Source organism: Notolepis coatsorum, assembly GCF_963971535.1.
Source record: "Notolepis coatsorum genome assembly, chromosome: 17".
In the NCBI taxonomy this organism is placed as follows: Eukaryota; Metazoa; Chordata; class Actinopteri; order Aulopiformes; family Paralepididae; genus Notolepis; species Notolepis coatsorum.
This window is the reverse complement of record NC_140181.1, coordinates 52,342,818-52,367,302: the sequence shown is the minus strand read 5'-3', so window position 1 is coordinate 52,367,302 and position 24,485 is coordinate 52,342,818. Positions and strand designations below refer to the sequence as shown.

General features: G+C 43.1%; 1 protein-coding gene across 3 annotated transcripts in view; it reads right to left on the bottom strand.

The window, feature by feature from the left end:
* Positions 1-24,485, bottom strand: part of mib2 (MIB E3 ubiquitin protein ligase 2) — a 185,510-nt gene that overhangs the window by 69,402 nt on the left and 91,623 nt on the right. For 2 of the 3 annotated variants that reach the window (XM_084332644.1, XM_084332643.1), the window contains exon 3: positions 15,234-15,405. In XM_084332644.1, coding sequence (XP_084188770.1) covers positions 15,234-15,405 — 172 coding nt within the window. Of the gene's footprint in view, positions 1-416; positions 667-15,233; positions 15,406-24,485 lie in introns of those variants that run through there. The other variant, XM_084332645.1, reaches the window with a different exon arrangement.

Here is a 24,485-nt window from a genome sequence, read left to right as displayed (position 1 = left end):
CTTAAAAATGTAGCACACATGAATCTTTAAAGCTTGGGGAGACAAAGAGAAGTCTATTCCGTAGTGTCAAAGAAGCAAAGGTATACGTGTGCTTGTATACGAGAGGTTTGATTCTGACTGCGCACCAGCACCACTGAAGGCTTGAGTTGAAACCACACTAAACTGGCACCCCAGCACCACTGAAGGCTTGAAACCACACTAAACTGGCTCCCCAGCACCACTGAAGGCTTGAAACCACACTAAACTGGAAACATATGGAGGAGACCTTCTTTCCTTGGCCTAGTGCTGATAAGACATCTATTCTACTGTCAACAAGATCACCGCAAACACACCTGCCAAAACCCCAAGACTACAAATGACAGATTCACACAATCACATCAAATTCCTGACAAGCTGAGAACTTGTTGGTGACGTACCGTATGGTAAAGATTTGATCAGATCTCGGTGCAAAAGAGCTGCCAATTCCCATACTTTCTCGGCAAGGTCGACATCCAGCTTTCGTTTGTCCTACGGCTTTGGTTAGACTCAAAATCCAATCACATCCAGTGAGCGATCAGAGAGAAAACAAACCTCCAGTGGGCAGTCTCTCTGGGAGCCTCAGAGACAGCTCTCTACTCCCACCAGTCTCTCTCTGGCTGTTCATAGTCCACGAACCCTTGGAACAATCATCAACGTTCATCAGGCAGACACCTCTAGAGGGTGACCTGGCTCTGCTGAAGCAAAACCAGCGGTACCTTCGCGTCTAAGTGGCGACTGACGGTAAATCTTGTAGGCGGGTCCATCTGACAAGGACTGCATGGAGGTCATGTGCGTGTGTCTAAAACCGTTGGTTGGCTTTGGTTCTAATCCCTAGACAGTGGAGCAATCAGGAAGCAGGTCATCAGAGAGCAAAGTTAAGTGTGTGTGTGTCTGCATGTGTGTGTACAGTATACCTTCCTGCCAGGAATACACTCACGTCACCACATAGACACAACATATGGCCTCCTCAGCTTCCTGTGCCAAGTGGTGCTATGAGCTATGAGGATACAGGCATGTGCCTTGATTTTCAATGTTGCTTCAATGTATTTACATGGTCGTTAAAAGCTGGAAAGCCCAGAGATGGTGTAGCGGTTAAGACCCCTGCCTCTGAAGCCACATGTACCCCCTGCTGGCCTGAATCCTGCCAGAACCTTCTCTCCTGTGTCTCCCTCTCAGCCTTCCTACTGTCTCAATAAAGAACCTTCTCTCCTGCGTCTCCCCTACTCTGTCTCCCTTTCAGGCTTTCTACTGTCTCAATAAAGAACCTTCTTTCCTGTGTCTCCCTCTCTGCCTTTCTACTGTTTCAATAAAGAACCTTCTTTCCTGTGTTTCCCCTACTCTGTCTCCCTTTCAGGCTTTCTACTGTCTCAATAAAGAACCTTCTTTCCTGTGTCTCCCTCTCTGCCTTTCTACTGTTTCAATAAAGAACCTTCTTTCCTATGTTTCCCCTACTCTGTCTCCCTCCCAGACTTGCTATTGTCTCAAATTTTTTTTTTTTTTTTTTTTTTTACTTTTTTCTTTTCATGTCAACGTTCACACGCACAATATACGCTTAGGAGACATGCTCAGAAGATGTTGGTTCTCTTTGGATCCACCTACATATGTGAACAGACATTCTCAGTCATGACATTTACCAAGTCCAGGTACAGATCCTCTCTCACTGATGAACATCTGGCAGCTGTGCTTCGCATCTCCACCTCAGACATGCAACCTGACTTTGATGGACTTGTTAAAGCTCAACAGAGACTGGATTTATCACACTGAATGAAACAAAAAAGAACTGAAGAACACTAAAATGTGGAAATATAACAAGTGAAATGGGACACTTGATATTTTTTTTTCTTAAATGTTTAATATAGGCATGTAAAGTAAAAAAGGCTACAAAACGGGGACACTTTTCTTTACACAGTTCAGTGACATGTCTTGTTTATTTCTGCTATAAGATGATGTGATGTCTTTAGAAAGCTAAGAAAATCCTTGTTTCAATAGAAACAATAGAAACTCGTTATTAATGTTTCACATTTAGTTTATCATTTTGGAAATAAATTCTATTTGAATAAATGATATTTTTGAAAGCTAACCTCACCTTTTAATTGCCAAATAATAACATACACTCTTACCAGGGGTCAAAACAATGCCATTTACTGCTTTTTATATAGAAATAAAATGTATATTATGCATAATTGAGTTTGGAATTTTGGCCCGGCCCCCCAACATATTTTCAGTTGCTCATTCGGCCCCCCGGGAAAAATAATTGCCCACCCCTGGCCTAAAGGTACATGCCTAAGTAAATGGAAGATTGCTCCACTTCTACAAGGTCAATTTGCATGTTCTTGGTATCTAGAAACACCTAGGGACCTGGGGGTATGTATTCCCAGTGTCTGAAATATTGTGTCTGTTACTAGGCTTGACTAAATTGTAATAAAAAAAGGAGAATATAAATTATGATGTTATTTTGCATCTGTGCCGGTGAATAACACCATGTTACAATTGCGGGGCTAGAGATTTCATTCAGCACCTTCTTGAGATCAAGTGTACAAAAAAATCTAAGCAAATGAATAAAGGGAAGATGCTTAAACAGAAGGATTTGTAGATACAGTAATAAATTATAATCCATTTGAACACATTGAGCGCCAGAGGTCACTGTGGGCGTATGGCCGTGTGTGCCAGTGCTGTAATGAACGGGGGTACATGCCGGTGTTTGCAGTGCTAAAACTATATTAAATATTATAGCTATGGATCTAATAATATAGTCGATTGTCATTGAGTTTCTTCTGGTCAAGATGCAAAAAACAGATACTTTTTTCCATCAATACATTCCCGTTTTATACCGTGGTGAATATGAGTATAGTTTTAGAGTAATTCTGTGTAATCCCAGGAAACGCAGCTAAACAGCGTTTTATTGCATTTCATTAGGAAGCGTGCCATTCCTCGCTTGGATCAACAATCAATCTGAGATCAACGCTAGAATATTGGTATTATAGGCGGCTGGGTGGCGCAGCGGACTAAGCGCTCGTCACCAACGCAAGAGAAACTGGTATCAAATCTGGCTGGTAGCGTTGCCTCCGGCTTGGCCGGCCGTCATACTGGCTCGATTGGCAGTCAACGGGAGGGAAGCCGGTGGGTGGGTCCGGGTCGTTGTAAACAGCGACTCCTACAGTTCGGTCGGGGTGCCTGCACAGCGAGGGAAGGATCTGGAGGGAGGTAGTGTGACCTTCCACACGTTACACTCTCCCAGTGAGAGTCCGCGCTGTGCAGGCGCCCCGACCGGGGCGTTTCTGATTATTCGAGCGTCAGTAACGGCATTCGCATTGAACACTAAAGTAATCCAAAAAGAATATTCCAATTTCTTGATCGCCATCCGGTAGATCCAATCCCCATTTGCTCGACGTTATAAATATAAACGACCATAACATACGGATCAAGCATAGTTGACGGGCTTCGATGTAACCGGCAGAACTGTGCGCCTCCCCGAGAACAAGAAATGAAATCCGAGACCTGGAGTCATTCCATAGCCCAGGATACAATGTTAGAAATGTAGCTCGATACCGCCGCCTGGTAGGATGCGGACGGTACTGCACCTTCGGATTCCCACTATGCATTTTTCAGGCAACACACAGCATCGTGAGATTGAATAGGGTATTAAAATAAAAAAAAAAGGAAAAACAACCCAGAAACGAGAATCTTCGTTTATGGCACTGAACGTTGAGAATTCTCGTTTTTGGCAATTAATGTGTTAAAGGAACATGCCAACTTTTTGGGAAATTTGCTTATTTACCATCTACCCTGGAGTTAGACAAGCAGATACATACCATTTTCTTCTCTGTGCATGCATTAGGCTTAGGGAACAGCCGCACGTTAGCCTAGCTTAGCATCATTCACTGGAAGTAGGTGTGCCAGTGTAGCCTAGTTCACAACAGTCACGAAATACACTCCAAATACAACTCCAAAACGTTCATGTAAACATGTTGTGACCTGTGTATTTACCATGTGAAATATATATATTTTTTTATTTTATTTGACATTTTCGTTTTCTAAGCAGATATATATATACTCAGAATTTTTTTTTACCGAACCACTGCTACCTGGGCCGCTGGGCGCAGTGATTTCATCACCTCAAAAGCCCTGTTTTTCAAAATGAAATCACTGCGCCCAGGAAGCAAAAAAGGAAATTAGGAAGGAAAAAGGAAAATATATCTAGGCCATGTCAACATTATTTTCATAATAAGCCAGAATGACAAATTACACAGATGACATTAGTGAGGAAAAGGCAGAGTCTATAGGGGCATAATAAACCATGTATGAGTTGTTTATTTATTAACTCCATTTACACTTTTGTATTTTAAACTAAATCCCATCGCATACGTACACCTGTTTTAAAGACAATTAAAAAGTTATCGACTTAAACCAAAATGTGGTCTAATTGGTCAAAAGTTTAGATTTTACAAAGAGGTCGACCTCTAGAGAGGATTGTGAGGTGCAGCGCCGACGCACCACTTTCAGTCAGAATGTCTCGTCAGTGCAGGGAAGTATGTTGTGGAACAGTTCGAGAATGTCTAACCTTTACTACTTTTAAACTCAAAGTAAAAAAATAATGGTTTCTAGAACACCAAGCATGTGACCATATATAGGACCTTTATGGTCTTGGTCCTTTTAGCTTTGTAGCCATGTTTTTGTAAATTATTGTTCTTTTGTATTAACATGTTTTTGTATTGCTGTTTTTGTATTTTATTTGTTTTATGTTTGGGGACTGAGGATGAAAATTTGCATATCTTGCTAAATCCTGTGTATTTACAGTGCATTTTATGTATTGTCCATTAATACATATGGTCCCTTCCAAATAATAATATTAATATTAAATAATAATATTAAAATGAAAATGACCTAGAGAAACCTGAGCTAATTGTTGTTGGACTTAATAATAATAGCCCTGTGTTTTGACGCATCGCTGGTATTCAGTCTGAGTACTCAGTCTGGAGAGAGCCAACAGGTCTTTTAAGGGACTTTTAATCCCACCTAACAAACTGTCATTTATGGCCCTGGAATAGATCTGGGTCAACGGCCTGTTGACATAATGGCAGAGTTAGCAGCCAGTAACACAAGGGTTAAACAACGGTACACCTCTAGACCAAGCTACGTAACTCAAAAGGGTAGGTTATAATGAACACACCTGTTGGTTCAGTTATTTTCGTGTACAAAAGTAAACAAGTGGCTAGCCCCACTGTTTGGCATTACAGTCATCCTTTCCTTTACTCTTCCTCGTGTCATCTCATAATTACTATGCTATGTAATGATGTAATGATAATGAGATGCTAAAAACCTGATCTACTCAACGGCTCAGATTAGGGGCATGGTCAAAAGGTGGATTGAGAAATCGAGCCATTCGGGGATCTACCTGATGTCAGTCACCAACAGCACATGTCAAGTTGTTGATGATCTTATCCCTTGTACATTCTTTGTCTATTCATTGCTGTGTAGTGCCAGACAACAATGCGGTTTGTCTGGCAACAATTGTCTTATTTTATCAAACAAAAAGATCAGAGGTTAGCAAAGTCAGAAAGGAAGTGGTGAACAGAGAAAGTCTCTGGAGATTCAAACAATGGACATTGTAGACGAGAAATTACTTGTACACGTCTGAATAGCCCCACACTGATCCAGCTCCAGTGGAAATTACAAGCAATTCTGTCAAGCTGGCATTGGCCCGATTCCCTTTCAATTCAGTCAAATCAGTAGGGGACTTCCTTCAAAATGTGAAACTCCTTCCCTATATCTTATATATATATAAAATTATATTATTGAAAATTAATGTTTTAGTGACTACAGTTCATTAGTCTGCTAATTGTAGTTTTTATTTCTATTGGAGTGAATTCAAAGTGAACTCATCCCAATCCTGTTAGAAATTAGAATGTGAAGGATCTGAGAAAGTCTTGGTAGTTAGAATGTGAAGGATCCTAGACAGTCCTGGTAGTTAGTAGTGGTGGGGGGAAATATCGATACGTAGTAGTATCGTGATACTTTGCGTGGCGATACTGTATCGATACAGGGACTCCAAGTATCGATATTTAATAATTTATTTATACTTTTTTTTAACTTTTTTTTTATAAGGAAGTTGCATTGTTCATTTCAATACCTGTAATAGTACAGTAGTCCACACACACGCGTGCATTCAGTTAAGTTGGAATATGACTGTAATACAAACAGTTCAGTTTGTCAGGTACTGTACATGCAACACAGATTACAGTGTTTACATCTGTCTGCTTGAGAAAATACCATGTTCTGCAATAAAAATGATTGAAGTGAGATGAACAGACTGAACTTTATTTTATTAGATAAAACATGTTGACAAAGTTTTACTTTGCAGTTGAAAAAAGGTAATAAATTGCAATATATTGCAATATTAATATCGCAATACTCAGCATATCGCAATATATTTAGTATCGCAATACTATCGTATCGTGACTCAAGTATCGTGATAGTATCGTATCTTGAGGCCTCTGGTGATTCCCAACCCTAGTAGTTAGAATGTGAAGGATCCTAGACAGTCCTGGTAGTTAGAACGTGAAGGATCCTAGACAGTCCTGGTAGTTAGAATGTGAAGGATCCTAGACAGTCCTGGTAGTTAGAATGTGAAGGATCCTAGACAGTCCTGGTAGTTAGAATGTGAAGGATCCTAGACAGTCCTGGTAGTTAGAATGTGAAGGATCTGAGAAAGTCCTGGTAGTTAGAATGTGAAGGATCCTAGACAGTCCTGGTAGTTAGAATGTGAAGGATCCTAGACAGTCCTGGTAGTTAGAATGTGAAGGATCCTAGACAGTCCTATATGAATTGAAAATGGGGGACCCTGATGGAAACAAGACAAACGTCTTTCTCAGGTCTGCATCCCCTTAACAATTGTGTGTATTGAGCCGTACTGTATTGTACCCATTCTGCAATCTGTTAAATAAAGTTTTCATTCATTCATTCATTCATTCATTCATTCATTCAGTCCTGGTAGTTAGAATGTGAAGGATCTGAGAAAGTCCTGGTAGTTAGAATGTGAAGGATCTGAGAAAGTCCTGGGAGTTAGAATGTGAAGGATCCGAGAAAGTTCTGGTAGTTAGAATGTGAAGGATCTAAGAAAGTCCTAAAGGGTTCAACTATTTTACAGGAAAGAAATGACTGGAAAATTCTAAACAGCCAAACTATGAGATTTCAAATCAAGTGGAAATTCCCAAAGATTTGGCCTGAAGAAGAGAGATAGAGCACAAGTACCAGAAAACTCAGGGACTAGAGAGACTAGGTCAGGAAGCTCCATAAACAAGACTGTTAGGTGTGGAGGTGAGGAGGTCAGGTGGTGCTGAATTGCCTGATGTGCAAGAAAAGGATTAGCTGAAGTCTATGTGATAGGCTCTCTGGCACTGTGTGTGTGTCTGCGCATGTTTATACGTCAGTGTGGGTCTGTGGGAGCCGATTAACCAAGTGGGAAGTTGTTGTTTCTCCACCCCCTCCCCTTTAGTAAACATATGGTGCCCCCATATGTTGCACTACATGCGCCTGTCGACACGCCATTACTGACACAACGTTTCACAATGTATCTACTTACCACAAAACAGACACAAGTAAACAGCACAGTCCATTCACTGAACTTAGGAAATTAGGCATCTCTTGCAGAATTCTCACAAATCAATGACTATGTGTCACCAAATCTAAGATATATTCCTGAATGTGCAAAATGATAGAAAATGTTATCCATTAGGTGTTGAGAAAAAGTTTGAGTAGAACAGTAAAACAACAAATCCAATGGTAAGTATTGACTTGGAGTAGTGAATGGAGACCATGTGTATACAATACACATTGTGCAGTACGGTGCCTCAGTTTGGTCAGCGCATGGCATGCCACTACCAATTAACTAATACATCTCCACCAGGGAAATGCTAACATGCTAATCCAGTGCAAGTGAGAGTGCTAGCATGGTAATCTAGTTAAATTTGTTTGAATTACAATGGATCACTGCTGTATTGCATCATCCGACTCTACTGGTAAAGACTCATGTGTCCTCTTTGGGTTCCTGTGAATTCACTCTCTCACCTGGTTATTGGTTAACCCTGTCACTATTAAATCACCTTTGCACACAAAAAACTAACTGATATGTGCATAGTCCCAATAATCCCCTAAATATAATGGCAAAGAATGCCCCTAAAACTATACACTATCTTGCACAAAGGCACTTGGTTTGAGAGTTACTAAATGGACTGCATTTATAGAGCACTTTTATCCAGTTTATACCTCACATTCACCCATTCACTCACCCATTCAATCACACACCGACGGCAGAGGCAACCATGCAAGGTGCCAACCTGCTCATCAGGAGCAGTTAGCAAGAAGTGTCTTGCTCAAGGACACTTTGATATGCTGCTGGGAGGAGCTGGAATCGAACCGGGAACCTTCCGTTTACCAGATGACCGCTCTGCCTCCTGAGCCCATATTATTATTATTAAATTATTATCATTATTGTTGTTATTGTTATTATTTTCTTTTTTTATTGATCTTTTTTTCCCCTCCTTTTTCCTCCGATTTTCTCCCATCCCAATGTTAGTCGTTATGCCAATTCCCAATCCCCTTCCTGGTCGCTGCGCACTTACCCCCCACAGTCGGTCTGGGAGAGTGGAGGCTATCACGTGCTTCCTCCGACACACGTCTAGCCAATCAACCGCTTCTTTTCACCTGGCAGCGCGGACTCTCACTGAGAGGGTGTAACGTGTGGAAGGATCACACTACCCCCCTTAGATCCTATCCGGGCTGAGCAGACGCCCCGACCGAACTGTAGGAGTCGCTGTTTACAACGACCCGGACCCACCCCGCCAGCTTTCCCACCCTCTAATACAGCCAATTGTATTAGTGTGAACGGCCAGCCAAGCTGGTGACAACGCCGGAGCTGTGAGCTGGATTCGAACAGGCGAATCCAGCATCTCCGGTGTTGGTGACGAACGCAATCTCCGCTACGCCACCTGACCGCCCTATTGTTGTTATTATTAAAGCTCAACACGTTTTAATTTGTTTGAATTTTATATAATTCTGCAAACATTTCCTCGATGTAGCTCAGTGAAATTATGAAAATTTTAAAATAGTGTGGACTAAAACCTAACAGAGGGACACCGCTGGGAGAATATCGTATTCAAATGTGTATGTCAGCAAGATATTTGCATGGCCTTGCCTTTTTGAAGCGTTAAAAATACATTGTTTTGTACCACATTCGTCTAGAGAGGACTTCCTGAATAGGCACATTGTTTCCAAATGCTCAACTCTTGGAACTACTTTTCATTAATACAAATAATTGCTCCAGAAAACAAGGTGATGCGAAGAATTTGCTGACAAACAAATCTCCTCCATGGATTACATTACTACACTATGTTTGGAATCTCTGAGGAGGAAGTGAATGGCATCTCTACACAAACTAATTCCATAATAACAAAGAGACCCTTGTCATCAGGCCACATTTGTTCTCCATGCCAAATATAATTTGGGCACATGTCTGGCTGTTCTTAACACAGTCTGTGACAAAAACTGCTTTTTACGTGTTTGGCCGCAGACCGCTGAGTGCCATAAACGTAAAAAGTCGTTTTTGGATCGTTTGATCTTTTTACTTTGATCCCCGCTCTACACAGTTGCCCAGAGCGATCTGCATCATTTAGGCACGTCCTGACACATTGGAACTGCATTCTGATCGACTATCACCAGGTGGCAGTATCGTCCCGTGTCTGAACTGCATGGGGCTCTGGGCTGATAGTCCGCTTCATTTTCAGTTTCTCCTCGCGAGCGGCCCCTCCTTCTCCTGGGACAGAAATTCACAGTCCTCGCCTCTGGATTGCGTTGCATGAGCGTATTTGACCATCGAAACGTGTATAGACATATACACTGGTATCGTGATGGCGATGCGATCACTTGGAATTATTCTTTTGGAATACTTTCTGGCTAAGGTAAGCTTCATTCTATGTCTATTTTACCTAATCTGAAACGTGTTTTTCTAACGATCACAGTTCTGTGTTTCAACGGACAAAAAGCATGCTCGGCAAACGCGATCATAGTTTTGAGTTAAAACAACCCCCCCCCCCCCCTTGATGATTTTGTGATGGTATATATATATACATATAACATATCATATACCTTTGATTTGGGAGTATTCAGGGTTTCAGGGGATCAGCCAGAACGGTTTGGGCTTATTGCACATATCTCTATCTATCTATGAAAAAAGACTATTATCTTGGAACATCGTGTAATAAACTACAAACTACAGCGTGTGGAAACAAACTATTATTCCCATGCTGTACTACAAGTAATGTTTGTCGGGCGGCTACGTGGTGCAGTGGGCAAGGCGCTCACCACGAATACTGGAGACGCTGGGTTCGCCTGTTCGAGCCCAGCGCTCCACATTGCTTTCAGTTTAGCTGGTCGTCTGTACTAATACACATTGGCAGTATTAGGGGGTGGGAAACTGATGGGTGGGGATCGGGCGTTGTGGACAGCGACTCCTACAGGTCGGTTGGTGCGCCTGCACAGTAGAATCAGGAAGTGATGGGGGCGGCGCCCCTCCAAAGCGCAGACCCCTGACGCTGAGAGATCGCGCCACGCAGGTGAAAAGATGCGACTGCTGTTACCTCGAGTATCGGAGGAGACTCGTGCTATGTATGACTTAGTCCACATTGCAGCCGGCTTGTGGGAGGCAAAGAAACAGCGTTCGAGACAGGGGAGGGTTGAATTGGATGATACGAAATTGGGATGGGAGAAAAAAGTGGATAAAAAAAAAAAAGTAATGTTTGTCGAAATGGGCCACACCGTGTCTCTACAGCTATAATACAGAACACAAACACAGCTTCGCAAACATAGTGCAGCGACCAAGGAAACGATTAGAAAGGCCAGCATTCTAAAGGTAAATTAACCAAACAGCAAGGCACAAGTGTTAAGCTAATATAAAACAAATAATATAAACTAATTTTTTTGTTTGTTAAATACATGCTTTTGATTTTTTTAAGTGGCAAGTGATGTTTCTTTCTTTATTTTTTTGCCACATGCAGCTTGCTGCTTAATGTCGACACAAATGTGTTTTAATAATTATGTCTACTCGCCTGTTCGAATCCAGCTCACAGCTCCGGGGTTGTCACCAGCTTGGCTGGCCGTCTGCACTAATACAATTGGCTGTATTAGAGGGTGGGAGAAGCTGGCGGGGTGGGTCCGGGTCGTTGTAAACAGCGACTCCTACAGTTCGGTCGGGGCGCCTGCTAAGCGCGGATAGGACTTGAGGGGGATAGTGTGGTCCTCCCACACGCTACGCCCTCTCGATGAGAATCCGCGCTGCCAGGTGAAAAGAAACGGTGATTGGCTGGACGTGTGTCGGAGGAAGCACGTGGTAGCCTCCACTCTCCCAGATGATCTGACTGTGGGGGGTAAGTGCGCAGCGACCAGGAAGGGACTGGGAATTGGCATACGACTAACATTGGGATGGGAGAAAATCGGAGGAAAAATGGAGGGGGAAAAAAGACCAATAAAAAAAATAATAATAATAATAATTATGTCTAGGCCTCTACATTTCTATATGTTTCATATGCCATGCAATGGTGTGAGAATGCAATATGTCGCTGCTGTGGAAATAAACCTTTTGATTGAGGAAACAAATACATTCGTTATTGATTGGTAAATTTGGTATTTTAGTTACAATTAATCGATCGTTAATGTTATCAATGATCGAGTAAGGAACGTGCTTACAATATGCAACCCTAGTTTCTTGTTATGTACTGGTGCCTAGTCCCTTCTGCTGCCCCCTGTGTATCTGGCAATGTCTTCTAGACAAGGGCAATAACAAGCTTAACCTGTTCCACCCCAGGTGAAAATCTGCATAAAATGTATACCTAGGTAAATGGAATATTGCTCCACTTCTACAAGGGCTATTTGCATATTCTTGGTATCTAGGTACATCTATGGACCTCAGTGAATGTATTCTCAGTGTCAGAAATATTGTGTCTATTACTAGGCTTGCTTAAATTGTGATGAAACAAGAAAATATGAATTATGATTTTTCTTTTCATCTTTGACAGTGAATAACACCATGATAATAATGACCAGACTTAAAAAACTGCCACTGACCTCGTTCAGTACCCTCTTGAGATCATGTGTACAAAATATCTAAGGAAATTAATAAAGGGAAGATGATAAAACCGAAGGTTCTGTATATACAGTACTGAATTCTCCCATCCGGACCAATGCAATTTGAAATATTATTATAGAATATAGAATATATGCTTATTCATTACCTTATTATAGCCAATTCGCACATTTATATATATATACATATAGTATCTTTCAAATGCCCGAGTTCAATTTGGATTTAGTATCACCAGGCGTGCATAATAACAGATACTGATATTTACTGTACTTTTTTATTTCCCCCACAGTGTAACCGTTTTGAAACTAATTTCAGATCTAATTGTTCCTACATGCTAACAATAGTGAGGAGAAACTGACTGCGTTTCAATATTTGTCAAAAACGTTACCTTTTGTGGCTTATTATCGCGAATCATAACAATTATTGATATGATTCATTCAGAATGCTGAACTTTGAACCACCATAGTATGTGACAGGAAGTGTAGATCGGAGAAATTTCAACGCTGGCCGACATCTATGAATCTCCTCTACAAAATGGCCGCAGAAAAACTACAATTCCCATGGTTCAAAATTTTCATTTCCGGTTCCGGGTCGGATAGACGATTGCATATCGAAAACTTAAAACGATATAAGGACACTTTTAACCTATTGCTAAACTATTGCCAACCTAACGTTTTACATTCTACATGCTTTTGTGACATAGTAGTGATGTTAATACTTGAAAACTGTTGATTTTAAAATCGCTAATTATTTTCATCACTCATAAAAATATGCCTATATGATCATAATGTCAAATCATCCTTTTTTTTTTTTTTGTCTTTTTCCCCCTCCATTTTCCTCCGATTTTCTCCCATCCCAATGTTAGTCGTATGCCAATTCCCAGTCCCTTCCTGGTCGCTGCGCTTTACCCCCCACAGTCAGATCATTTGGGAGAGTGGAGGCTACCACGTGCTTCCTCCGACACACGTCCAGCCAATCACCGCTTCTTTTCACCTGGCAGCGCGGATTCTCATTGAGAGGGCGTAGCGTGTGGGAGGACCACACTATCCCCCTCACGTCCAATCCGCGCTTAGCAGGCGCCCCGACCGAACTGTAGGAGTCGCTGTTTACAACGACCCGGACCCACCCCGCCAGCTTCTCCCACCCTCTGATACAGCCAATTGTATCAGTGCAGACGGCCAGCCAAGCTGGTGACAACCCCGGAGCTGTGAGCTGGATTCGAACAGGCGAACCAAGCTCACAGCTCCGGGGCTGGTGACGAACGCAATCTCCGCTCGACCACCTAACCGCCCTATGTCAAATCATCCTTAATTATTCAAGCTAATGTAAATAGCTTCTTCCTATTCATTAAGAAGATAAACGAGCTGGCCTTAGTTGAGTGTCTCTCTACCCATCCTCACAGAAAGGTGTTTGTTCCACCGAAACCCACTGCCTTAATGAAGGACATTGCTGAAGAAGGAAGACTGAGGTTGGAAACGAAATGAGACAAGGGAGCAAGCTGCACATTCTGCTTCGCTGCTGCCATTTCTAATATAAACGACTGGTATGTTTCACAAATGCAAAAGCACATTTGGCAGCCAGCCAACCTCTGTTCAGACGAAATCATACCAGCTGGTGATGTCCTGAATTCATCGGTCACTGGGGCCCGTTGACGAAGGAATGTGTTTTATGCCCGTTTTATAAGCCGGACTCAGATGACCTTGTGGACCCGATGACGATGATTTATTTGCACATTAAAGCAGCTTTGTGCATGGCCACACAAGGGCTCAGTGCTCGGCTGCAGAGCCTCTCCACGTGAGCTACACGCACCTCACAAACACTGCAGCTGCATGTCAGTGTCATGGACAGCACATAGACACAAGGAGTTGCCACTGCCAGAAGCTGTCAATAAAATGAAGGTAATGATTAGTCAGTTATATAGTCCGTCTTCATAACTGAACACAGATGTGAGAGAGCAGAGCCCTGTTCCACCATACTGTCAACAGCTCTAGCAAAGTGGGTCGTACACATGTATAAACAAAGCCTTAGGTCTGGTCCAAAAACAGAACACCACAAAAGATAGCCAGATATTACTCGCAGCATTTTCAGCAATCTGGCATACAATAACTAGATGAACATGGTCCAAAACACCTGTACAGGTCCATTATTAAAGTAAAGGTTAGCGTTAACTTGATAGACATCCATACTGCAGCACACATTATGTAGCACACATGCCTACCTAATGAAAGCTTGTTTTTATCAAAGTCATGACCATGAAAAGACACTCAACAGACAGCACACACAGGAAGAGATATATTTAATATATATATATATAGATAACAACCCTGTGCTGTGTTCAGTGTGTCACGCATATGATCTGGCCATCTGTCATTCAGACAGCGAGCTTTACGGTCAACTCATGCAGAAGAAGTGGATGAAAGGGGAGAAAGCCACTTCAGTTCATCTGGATACCCTTAGACACTTAGAACCCATCTCATTAGCTGTATAGCCACAGCTTTTGTGTGTGTGTGTGTGTGTGTGTGTGTGTGTGTGTGTGTGTGTGTGTGTGTGTGTGTGTGTGTGTGTGTGTGTGTGTGTGTGTGTGTGTATGTGTGTGTGCGTGTGCGTGTGTGTGTGTGTGAGAGAGAGAGAGTGTGAGAGTGTGTGTGTGCATGTGTGTGTGTTTGTCAGGACCAAATCAAAATGTTCATACACAACATGGACAGTGTTATTGTAGATTTGGACCTGTGGCCCCGGTTGACAAACCTTCTCCGTCTGCAAAAAGATCAAAATAACTCAAGTTCTGTGTGAAACCTAGTGATTTAAATAGTGAGAAACCAGGCGATCCCTCTTAGGCCATGAAGGTTAATCAGAGGACAAAGCACTGGTAGACACTTCCTCCTATGAATCACTAACAGTAAGTAATTACTCAAATGTCGAGTGGATTCAAATTGAGCAAATTAGTCAAATGATTCTGTGAAACACTAACTTTGAGAAGTGCTCTATAAAGTTAAGGGGACGGGCGGCGCAATGGATTGGGGTTAATGGGACAGGCAGCACAATGGGTGGGGGTTAAGGGGATGGGTGGCCCCGTACTCACGGCTGGGAGTGTGCCGTCTCGTAGCGCTCAAAGGCGTGGGCGAGGTCGTGCTTGTTGTTCATGTAGCACTGGGTGCACAGGTCGTAGTCGAAGCACACCTTGCACTTCCACCGCATCCCCATGACGCCGTGCTTCTTGCAGCTGTCACATATGATGTTGGAGTGACGCACACCTGGGGGAGAAGGAGAGGGAGAGAAAAGGGGTTGGGACGGGTTACCAGAAGCCCCTGGGTCCAACAATTAGGGTCACATTTTCACATGACTTATACCACTATGGTAAAAGGTTCCCCAACGTTGCATCCGCTTCAAAATCCGTTTTCAACAAATGTTTGCCTAAATAATTTAAATCAAATCGTTGTTGGAAGGAATGTATCATTACTTTGACATACAAACCTTTGAGCAAGATGGTCATCATATCAAACCTATTTAGCAATAGGATAAATAACACTGCATCGCTACCTTTGCAGCTTCTATAAAAAACTCAATTTGACTCAATTGAAGCTAAGCTGACCACAGTCCTGCTATGCAATTTAAAGGAATGCCAACATTATGGGAAATGTGCCTAGTCTAGCTTAGCACAAATTAATGGAAGCAAATACAGACCACCTAGCTTAAAACTCCGGGAGGTGTTTTTGGCCAACAGCTAGGCTAGCTGGTCTGCATCCACTTCCATTAATTTGTACTATGCTAGGCTAGCTTTCTACTGAATGCACAGAGAGGAAATCAGTATCTATCTTCTTGTTTGACTCTGGAGAAGGTGTTAAGTGCATTTCCCATAATGTTGGCGTTCCTTTAACAATTGGAATTGACTGTATTGAAGATAAACTGACCACAGTCCTGCTATGCAACTTATAGTATTAGCCTATATATTATAGGTCTATTGTTGTAAACCCGGGAAATGTCATGTCCTCCTAACCTATGTTACTGAACACATTGGCTGATGGTATCAGATGTACAGCAATCAACGTGTAAACAACTGATATAATATGCTACTCCCTCTCTCCACACCCATCTTCCTCTTCAACCCTCCCTCTCTCCGCACCCACCTTTTCTTCAACTATCCCTCTCTCCGCACCCTCTTCCTCTTTAACCCTCCCTCTCTCCGCACCCTCATCCTCTTCAACCCTCCCTCTCTCCGCACCCTCTTCCTCTTAAATCAAATCAAATCAAATTTATTTATAAGGCCCGACAACACACGTTAATGTCCCCATGGGGCGTACATGTCTTCTTTAAACAAGTCAAGAAGAAAACATAACAATAAGTCAAGAACAGAACAAGAACACCATAAGGTCCAACAAATTTAAAATAAATGCAAATAAATGAAAGAATGCAAGCACTCCCAGACATACCCCACGCGAAGGTAAGGAAAAACTCACTAAAACCTAACAATAGGGAAAAATGCTCCAAAGGCAGTGTGGAGGAGAGAAACCTTAGAAGGGCCATTCAAGGGGGGGATCTCCCTTCTTAGATGTCGGTGATAGTAGTGTTGCAGACTAACAGTTGGTAAGCATGCACTCAAGTGTGTAGTGAAACACAGATGAGTGCATGCAATAGCAACTGAAAATTTTGAAAGATTAAAGATAGAGCTGATAGCGATAGCAACTGAACATTTTGAAAGATTGAAGATAGAGCTGATAGCGAATCTATTTGAGGCACAGGGGCGGCGCAAAGAGGGTTGCATCCTCCCCGTCTTAATCACGGGACATTCAACACTCCGGTCATTGCTCAAGGACAGCCGGAGACATTCAACCCTCCCTCTCTCCACACTCTCTTCCTCTTCAACCCTCCCTCTCTCCACACCCTCTTCAAGCCTCCCTCTCTCCACACCCTCTTCAACCCTCCCTCTCCACACCCTCTTCCTCCCTCCCTCTCTGCACCCTCTTCCTCTTCAACCTCCTTCTCACTAACTCTCATGCTTAACTGAAAGGTCTTCACCCCAACTCAAACCATCTCACTCAGACGCAACCTGCCCTCCCTATCCCCCTCCACCCTCTCCTGACATACTATCCGCTCTACCTTTGAGTGACACCTTCTCTGCTCTCCCCACAGAGATGGCAACCTCCACCCTCCGCTCAGCCCTTGCAACCTCCTTCGACAAGCTCTGTCCCCTCGTTGAGAAACCTGCCCGCCGTTCCCCACCCAGTCCATGGCTGACAGATGCAGTGAGAGAACAAAGACAGGTCCTGAGAGCGGCTGAGAGGAAGTATAGAAAGTCACGCCTTACTGCTGACACATATCACAACCTCTTGTTAACATTCTCCAAAACCATTACTAATGCCAAAGCTTCTTTCTTTCACCATAGCATCGAGGCCTCCGCCAAGAATCTTCGCAAACTGCATGCTACCATGTCCTCCCTCCTCACTCCCCACCCACCCCCCTCATCTTTCTCTGCCGAAGACTTCGCGATCTTCTTTGAGGAAAAAGTGGAGAACATCCGCAGCTCCTTCTCCCAACCCCCACCCATTCCAAATACTGAATCAAGAACCTCATCCTTCACTCTGTCATCTTTCTCTCCCATTACAGAAGCCGAGACCCTGACCGTCCGACTACATGCCAGCTGGACCAGCTACCCTCCCCACTCCTCCAGACCATAGCACCGGACATCCTCCCATTCCTAACTGCAACCATCAACTCCTCACTGAACTCGGGGGTGGTCCCCACCTTCCTAAAACAAGCCAGAGTCACGCCGCTCATAAAAAAAAAACCCTGAACCCCACCGTCATAGGCAACTATCGTCCTGTCTCTCTTCTCTCCTTCCTTTCTAAAACACTTGAACGTGCTGTATCCAACCAACTTACTGCTTATCTCTTACAGAATGACCTCCTAGACCCTAATCAGTCTGGCTTCCGGACTGGCCACTCCACAGAAACGGCCCTCATTGCTGTCACAGAGGCACTTCACTTAGCAAAAGCGAAAGGCCTCTCCTCTGTCCTGATTCTCCTAGATCTATCTGCAGCCTTCGACACAGTCAACCATCAGATCCTCCTCGCGGCCCTTGCAGGAATGGGAGTGGCTGGCTCTGCGCTTACATGGCTGACATCATACCTCAATGACCGCTCCTACCAAGTGTCATGGAGAGGGACCCTGTCGGCCACCCGCCCCCTGCGGACGGGTGTCCCCCAGGGCTCGGTCCTAGGACCCCTTCTCTTCTCCCTCTACACTAAATCACTGGGTAACATTATCACGTCTCATGGCTTCTCATATCATTGTTATGCCTCAGATACTCAACTCTTCCTCTCCTTCCCTCCCTCAGATATCCACGTCTCTGAGCGGATCTCGGCCTGTCTGTCCGACATCTCCGCCTGGATGACGACCAACCACCTCAAACTGAACCTAAGCAAAACAGAATTGCTCCACCTGCCGGCCAAATCCTCCCCCCTGACCGACCTTTCCATCACAGTCGAGAATGCAGCTGTGACAGCGTCCCCGACCGCCAAAAACCTTGGTGTTGTCCTCGACGACCAATTGAACTTCTCTGCTCACATCGCAGCGACAACCAGAACCTGCAGATTCCTCCTGAGCAACGTCAGAAGGATCCGCCCCTTCCTGACAAAAGAAGCCACCCAACTCCAATCCAATCAACAGTCATCATCTCCCGCCTCGACTACTGCAACGCACTACTCGCTGGCCTCCCGGCCACTGCCACCAAGCCTCTTCAACTCATTCAGAATGCAGGAGCCCGCCTGATCTCAAACCTACTAGTTGGCCCATGTCACCCCACTTCTTAGGGACCTGCACTGGCTCCCCATTGCTGCACGAATCTGCTTCAAGGCCCTCAACCTAGCATACCGTGCAGCAAAGGGAACCGCTCCCGCCTACCTCCGGTCAATGGTCTCTAACTACTAGGGGTGCACCGATGTATCGGTCGGGTATCGGTATCGGCCGATAAGTGCCTTGTTGACTGCAATCGGCCTATCGGCCGATAAGCTTGAATGTGCCGATGGCAGTAGCCGATAAATATCCATCAATTTGTGTAGCGTCAAGACAAAAAAAAGTTCACTCGCGACCTACCTGCACAACGCCGCCCCCGGCCCACACACACACACACAAGCTACTGCATCAAAGTTACTACTTATGATTAACAAGGCATTCGTTTTGTGGCATTAACATTATATAGTTAGTGTTACACGTTCATAACATCAGCATATTATTTATTATTATACTAGCTCAGTTCCTTCCGTTGCTCACAGAGCCCTGAGTTTTACCCATTCTGCAATCTGTTAATAACGTTTTCAATCAGACACATGTATAGAAAGGCTTTGTTTTATTATAACATTAGTTGCAGTAAAATCATTTAAGTCATCCTGCGGAGCTAAAAGCTAAACGTCTGCCGCGCCGTGTTGTTGTTCTAGAAAACCTCTCGTCAAAATCAATGGCGGACAAAAGCAGGAGTAAAAAATGCAACACGCTTGCCGATTGGTGGTAACAGCAGAGGCGGGTGCAAGCGGTGTGTGACGTAATTGGCAGAATCGACTGTCAATCAAAATGTCATTGGTTGAGACAATAGTATCTCGCTGCAGCCCAGCAGGTAGACAAATATACAGTAGTTTCATAAAAAAAACAAAAAATATTACAAAAAAAAAATATTACAAAAATTTTTAATATTTAAAAAATATTTAAAACAAATATTTTGCCACAAATATCGGTATCGGTATCGGTATCGGCCGATTGTGTTAGTTGAACAATTGGTATCGGTATCGGTGGCAAATTTTCATATCGGTGCATCCCTACTAACTACACACCCTCAAGACCCCTACGCTCTGCATCTTCTGGCCGCCTCAGACCTACTCCTATCCAAGCTCCGGGAGGGTCATCAAAGAGAAGTCACCTATTCTCAGTCCTTGCCCTACAATGGTGGAATGAACTACCCACCCCAGTTAGGACAGCCGAAACCCGTCCAATCTTTCGCTGTCGACTAAAGACGCACTTCATCAACCATTATCTGAAATAATAAAAAGAATTTAAAATATCTAACCCTAACTAACCTTACTGTCATGCACTTGTCCTAATAAACTAACCTACACTGATGGATGTCTGACTGATGTCTTTACTGTAGAACTGGAGGTCTGATGAATGTCATAAACTGCAAATGGTCCAAAATTCAGCCGCCCGCCTCCTCACTAACACCCGGTCCCGCGAACACATCACTCCTGTCCTCCACTCCCTCCACTGGCTCCCGATCAAACACCGCATTAACTTTAAAACACTACTCCTCACCTTCAAAGCCCTCCACAGCCTGCCCCCCCCCCCTACCTGACTGATCTCCTTCTCCCCTACCGCCCCACCCGTTCCCTCCGGTCCTCCTCCACTGCCTCCCTCACTGTCCCGACATCCAAGCTTAAAAACTTCGGAGATCGGGCCTTCTCTCGCACTGCACCCCGACTCTGGAACTCCCTCCCCCAGTCCATCAGAGACTCCCCTACACTCTCCATCTTCAAAGCTCGCCTCAAAACCCACCTGTTCTCCCTTGCCTTCAACCCCCCCCACCCCTAAACCCCCCCCTCCCCTCCAACCTGATTGATATGTCTCCAGTCTTTTTTTTTGTGCCATCAGGCTGTCTCCCCCGTTCCCCCCATGGTCTCATGTTCCTTTTGTTTTTGTTTCTTTGTTGTTTTGTTTTTGTTTCTTTGCTTTCGTTTCTTTGTTTGTACCCCTGCTCCCGACTACTGTCAGCGACTTCGGGTTATTGAGAAGCGCTATATAAATTAAATTAATTATTATTATTATTATTATTTACTGTAGAGTTGGATGTCTGATTGATGTCTTTACTGTAGAGTTGGATTTCTGATTGATGTCTTTACTGTAGAGTTGGATGTCTGATGGATGTCTTTACTGAACCAGGGCTCTACGCTAACCTTTTTCCCAAGGAGCACATGTGCTCCTAAATGAAAAAATTTAGGAGCACACAAAGAAATTTAGAAGCACCCAAAAATATTTAGGAGCACAGTGAAAATATTTCAATAAATGTATATTTGTACTGTGCGTGCATGTGTGTAAATTAGCTCTTGCTACAACCCTGCATGTTTAAATTCTGTATTTTGTACTTGATCATGTGCTGTCCCTATCAAATAAACTATCAAATCAAACTACTGCTACAAAAGTAACAGTCACTTAACTTTAGCTTTTGCCCCTTTTATGCATACAATGCCTATGTTTTGGCTGTGTTGCTCTTCTAGAAAAATAATCCTTTCAGGGTTGCCTATTGAAATACTGTACACCTCCAGTACAGAAACATTGTTTATGAGTTTGCGTGTCAGGTAGACCATTGATTGACAGTCGCGTCTGCCAATTACGTCACACCGGTTGCACTCCGGCCGTCCGGCGCTGCAGCTGGACCCTATTGCCCACCTCTGCTGTTGGGTTGATAACGCTAGCCAAGTTAGCTGTACACACATACACAGTGGGCCAGTTACTTTGGTGTAGGGGTGTAACAATGCATCGATCCTAAGGGGAAATTCAACTGCATCGATTTGAAAATGTTAGAATCGATTATCGCAATTTGAATGTGTACACAGTGTTATGTTGTTATCATGTCCGTTAGTCAACACAACGACATACGCTACTGCATCAACATTATGATTAACAAAGCAAGGCATTCGTTTAGTTGCATTAACGTTATATTACTATTGCTATCGCTAAATCTAGGTGTTCTAAAATCTATTGCTATTGGTAAGACTATAATAAGTCAGTGACTCGGAAAACGCTCGCATATCGCAATCAGAGCCCTGATCGCAATGGCCGACTTGCAGGAAGTAAACAAGCCAAATGAGAGCTTCCGATTGGTCATTTGCTTTATTTCCCATGAAACCAGTCACGTCACTCTACTGTGATTGGACCGTTGGCTTGAGTGCAATGTGGGACTTGTAGTTTTTTAACGATTCTCAGCGGAGAAATAAAAAGAACGACTGGGGCTGTAATCTGCACTCGCACACCGTGCGAGTAATTGATTTTTCAGGTTCGCACAAACATATTTTTAGGGGCATATGCGAGCAATATGGTCGCACTGTAGAGCCCTGTGAACCACACAGTAGAGCTGGAGGTCTGATGGATGTCTTTACTGCAGAGTTGGATGTCTGATTGATGTCTTTACTGTAGAGTTGGATGTCTGATGGATGTCTTTACTGAACCACACAGCAGAGCTGGGTGTCGATGGATGTCTTTACTGAACCATACAGCAGAGCTGGGTGTCGATGGATGTCTTTACTGAACCACACAGCAGAGCTGGGTGTCGATGGATGTCTTTACTGAACCACACAGCAGAGCTGGGTGTCTGATGGATGTCTTTACTGAACCACACAGCAGAGTTGGAGGTCTGATGGATGTCTTTACTGAACCACACAGACTAAAAATGGGCTCAGAAGACTCGTCTGACTCACCACCAGGATAAACAAACATCCTAGACCTCAATACGACAGATTAAAGGGATAGTTTGGATTATTATTATTATCTCATTTTACCTAAAGTGGTATGAGATACTTGCCAGTAGTGTAATCAATGCCTAAGCATTATCTGAATTACTGCGGTGAAAGTTCTGGCTGTGTTTTCCAAGCGAGCCGCGGCAGCTTCAAACAGGCAGTTTGGTTATCATACAAGGTTATTTAAAAATGCAATACATACAAGGTTATTAAAAAATACAATACATACAACGTTATTTAAAAATACAATACATACAAGGTTATTTAAAAATGCAATACATACACAAGGTTATTTAAAGATACAATACATACAAGGTTATTTAAAAATACAATACATACAAGGTTATTTAAAAAAATAATAAAAATAAATAAAAAGAGGGGCACTTCACCAAAAAACAATGCTGATTTATTTTGCACATAATCTCACACACATCCAAAAACACTAAATTGTTCTGCACACATGCATGTAGTTTGTGTTTGAATATGGCCACCAGTGATGTCATCAGGGACATAGAATCCTTTATTTATTTTTTATTATAGCTCCATAAAATTAAAGGTTGGAGTCCCTATAAGACAAAGTACTGATATTTTATACACAACACAAGGATTCAATGTCCCCAATGACATCACTGGTGGCCATATCCAAACTACTTGACTCTCAAAAACTATCAACATAAATTAAAGTGTGGAAAACTGATTATGTGCCTGTCTGTGAGATTATGTGCAAAATAAATCAGCATTGTATTTTGGTGGAAGGAAAATGGGCCCCTAAGCCACACTAAAACTTGCAAACAAATGTTTTAACCATCCACAATATAATACAACAGTTCTTTTATATTTGTGATCCTTGATTCTTTCACAGACACAATATCTTGGAACTATTTCGTTTCTTGAAGAAGGCCAGTGTATGGGGCTAGATCCACAAAGAATGGATTGCACGGAGCAAGTTGCACCCTTACTTACAATTCACTATGAATTGAAAATGGGGGACCCTGATGTAAACAAGACGAAAGTCTTTCTCTGGTCTGCATCCCCTTAACAATTGTGTGTATTGAGCCGTACTGTATTGTACCCATTCTGCAATCTGTTAATACAATTTTCATTCAATCAATCTGCACGGTGATTGATTGAATGAAAATTGTATTAACAGATTGCAGAATGGGTACAATACAGTACGGCTCAATACACACAATTGTTAACACATTCGGGGCCATCTAATATCACTCTAGACGGCCAGCATTTCAAAACAGACTTGTGTAGTGGGTGCTATGGACATAATTCACCATTAGATTGTTTTGATGTATTGATGGGGCACTGTCACTTTAATGAGGTTGGTTTTGGGGGTTGGGCTTAGAGAAGACGCGCTGGTGGAATGTCATTCATAAAATGTTTTGGTGACGAGGAGCTGTCAGAGTTTAGCACGGCATAGATCTGACAGCTGTCACTTGTGCTAAGAAGATAATAAATGACACACTACTTACTTGGTGTTGTCGCAAGATAGAAATTGTGCGTCTCTCCTTTCCGACGATTTCTACACTTGCATAGTTTGTGAGGCTGTTTGTAGAGCTAAATCTATACTTTATAGTATTGCTATCTGTCCATTCTCATTGTCAATTGAGACCATAAACAGTCCCTTCAAAATGGCTTAAAGAAAAAAAATCATCAATATGTTCCCATTTTATAGCGTCTTGAATATAAGCGTTATATGGGATTTGGGCTGGTATATTTCCTGGAAGGCGAGATATAAGGCGCTAAGCTAGTAACGTTAAATCCAATGGCATTTTGGCTATAGAGAAGCTAGAGTTAAAAATCAAACTGCATATGATCGATATGATGGT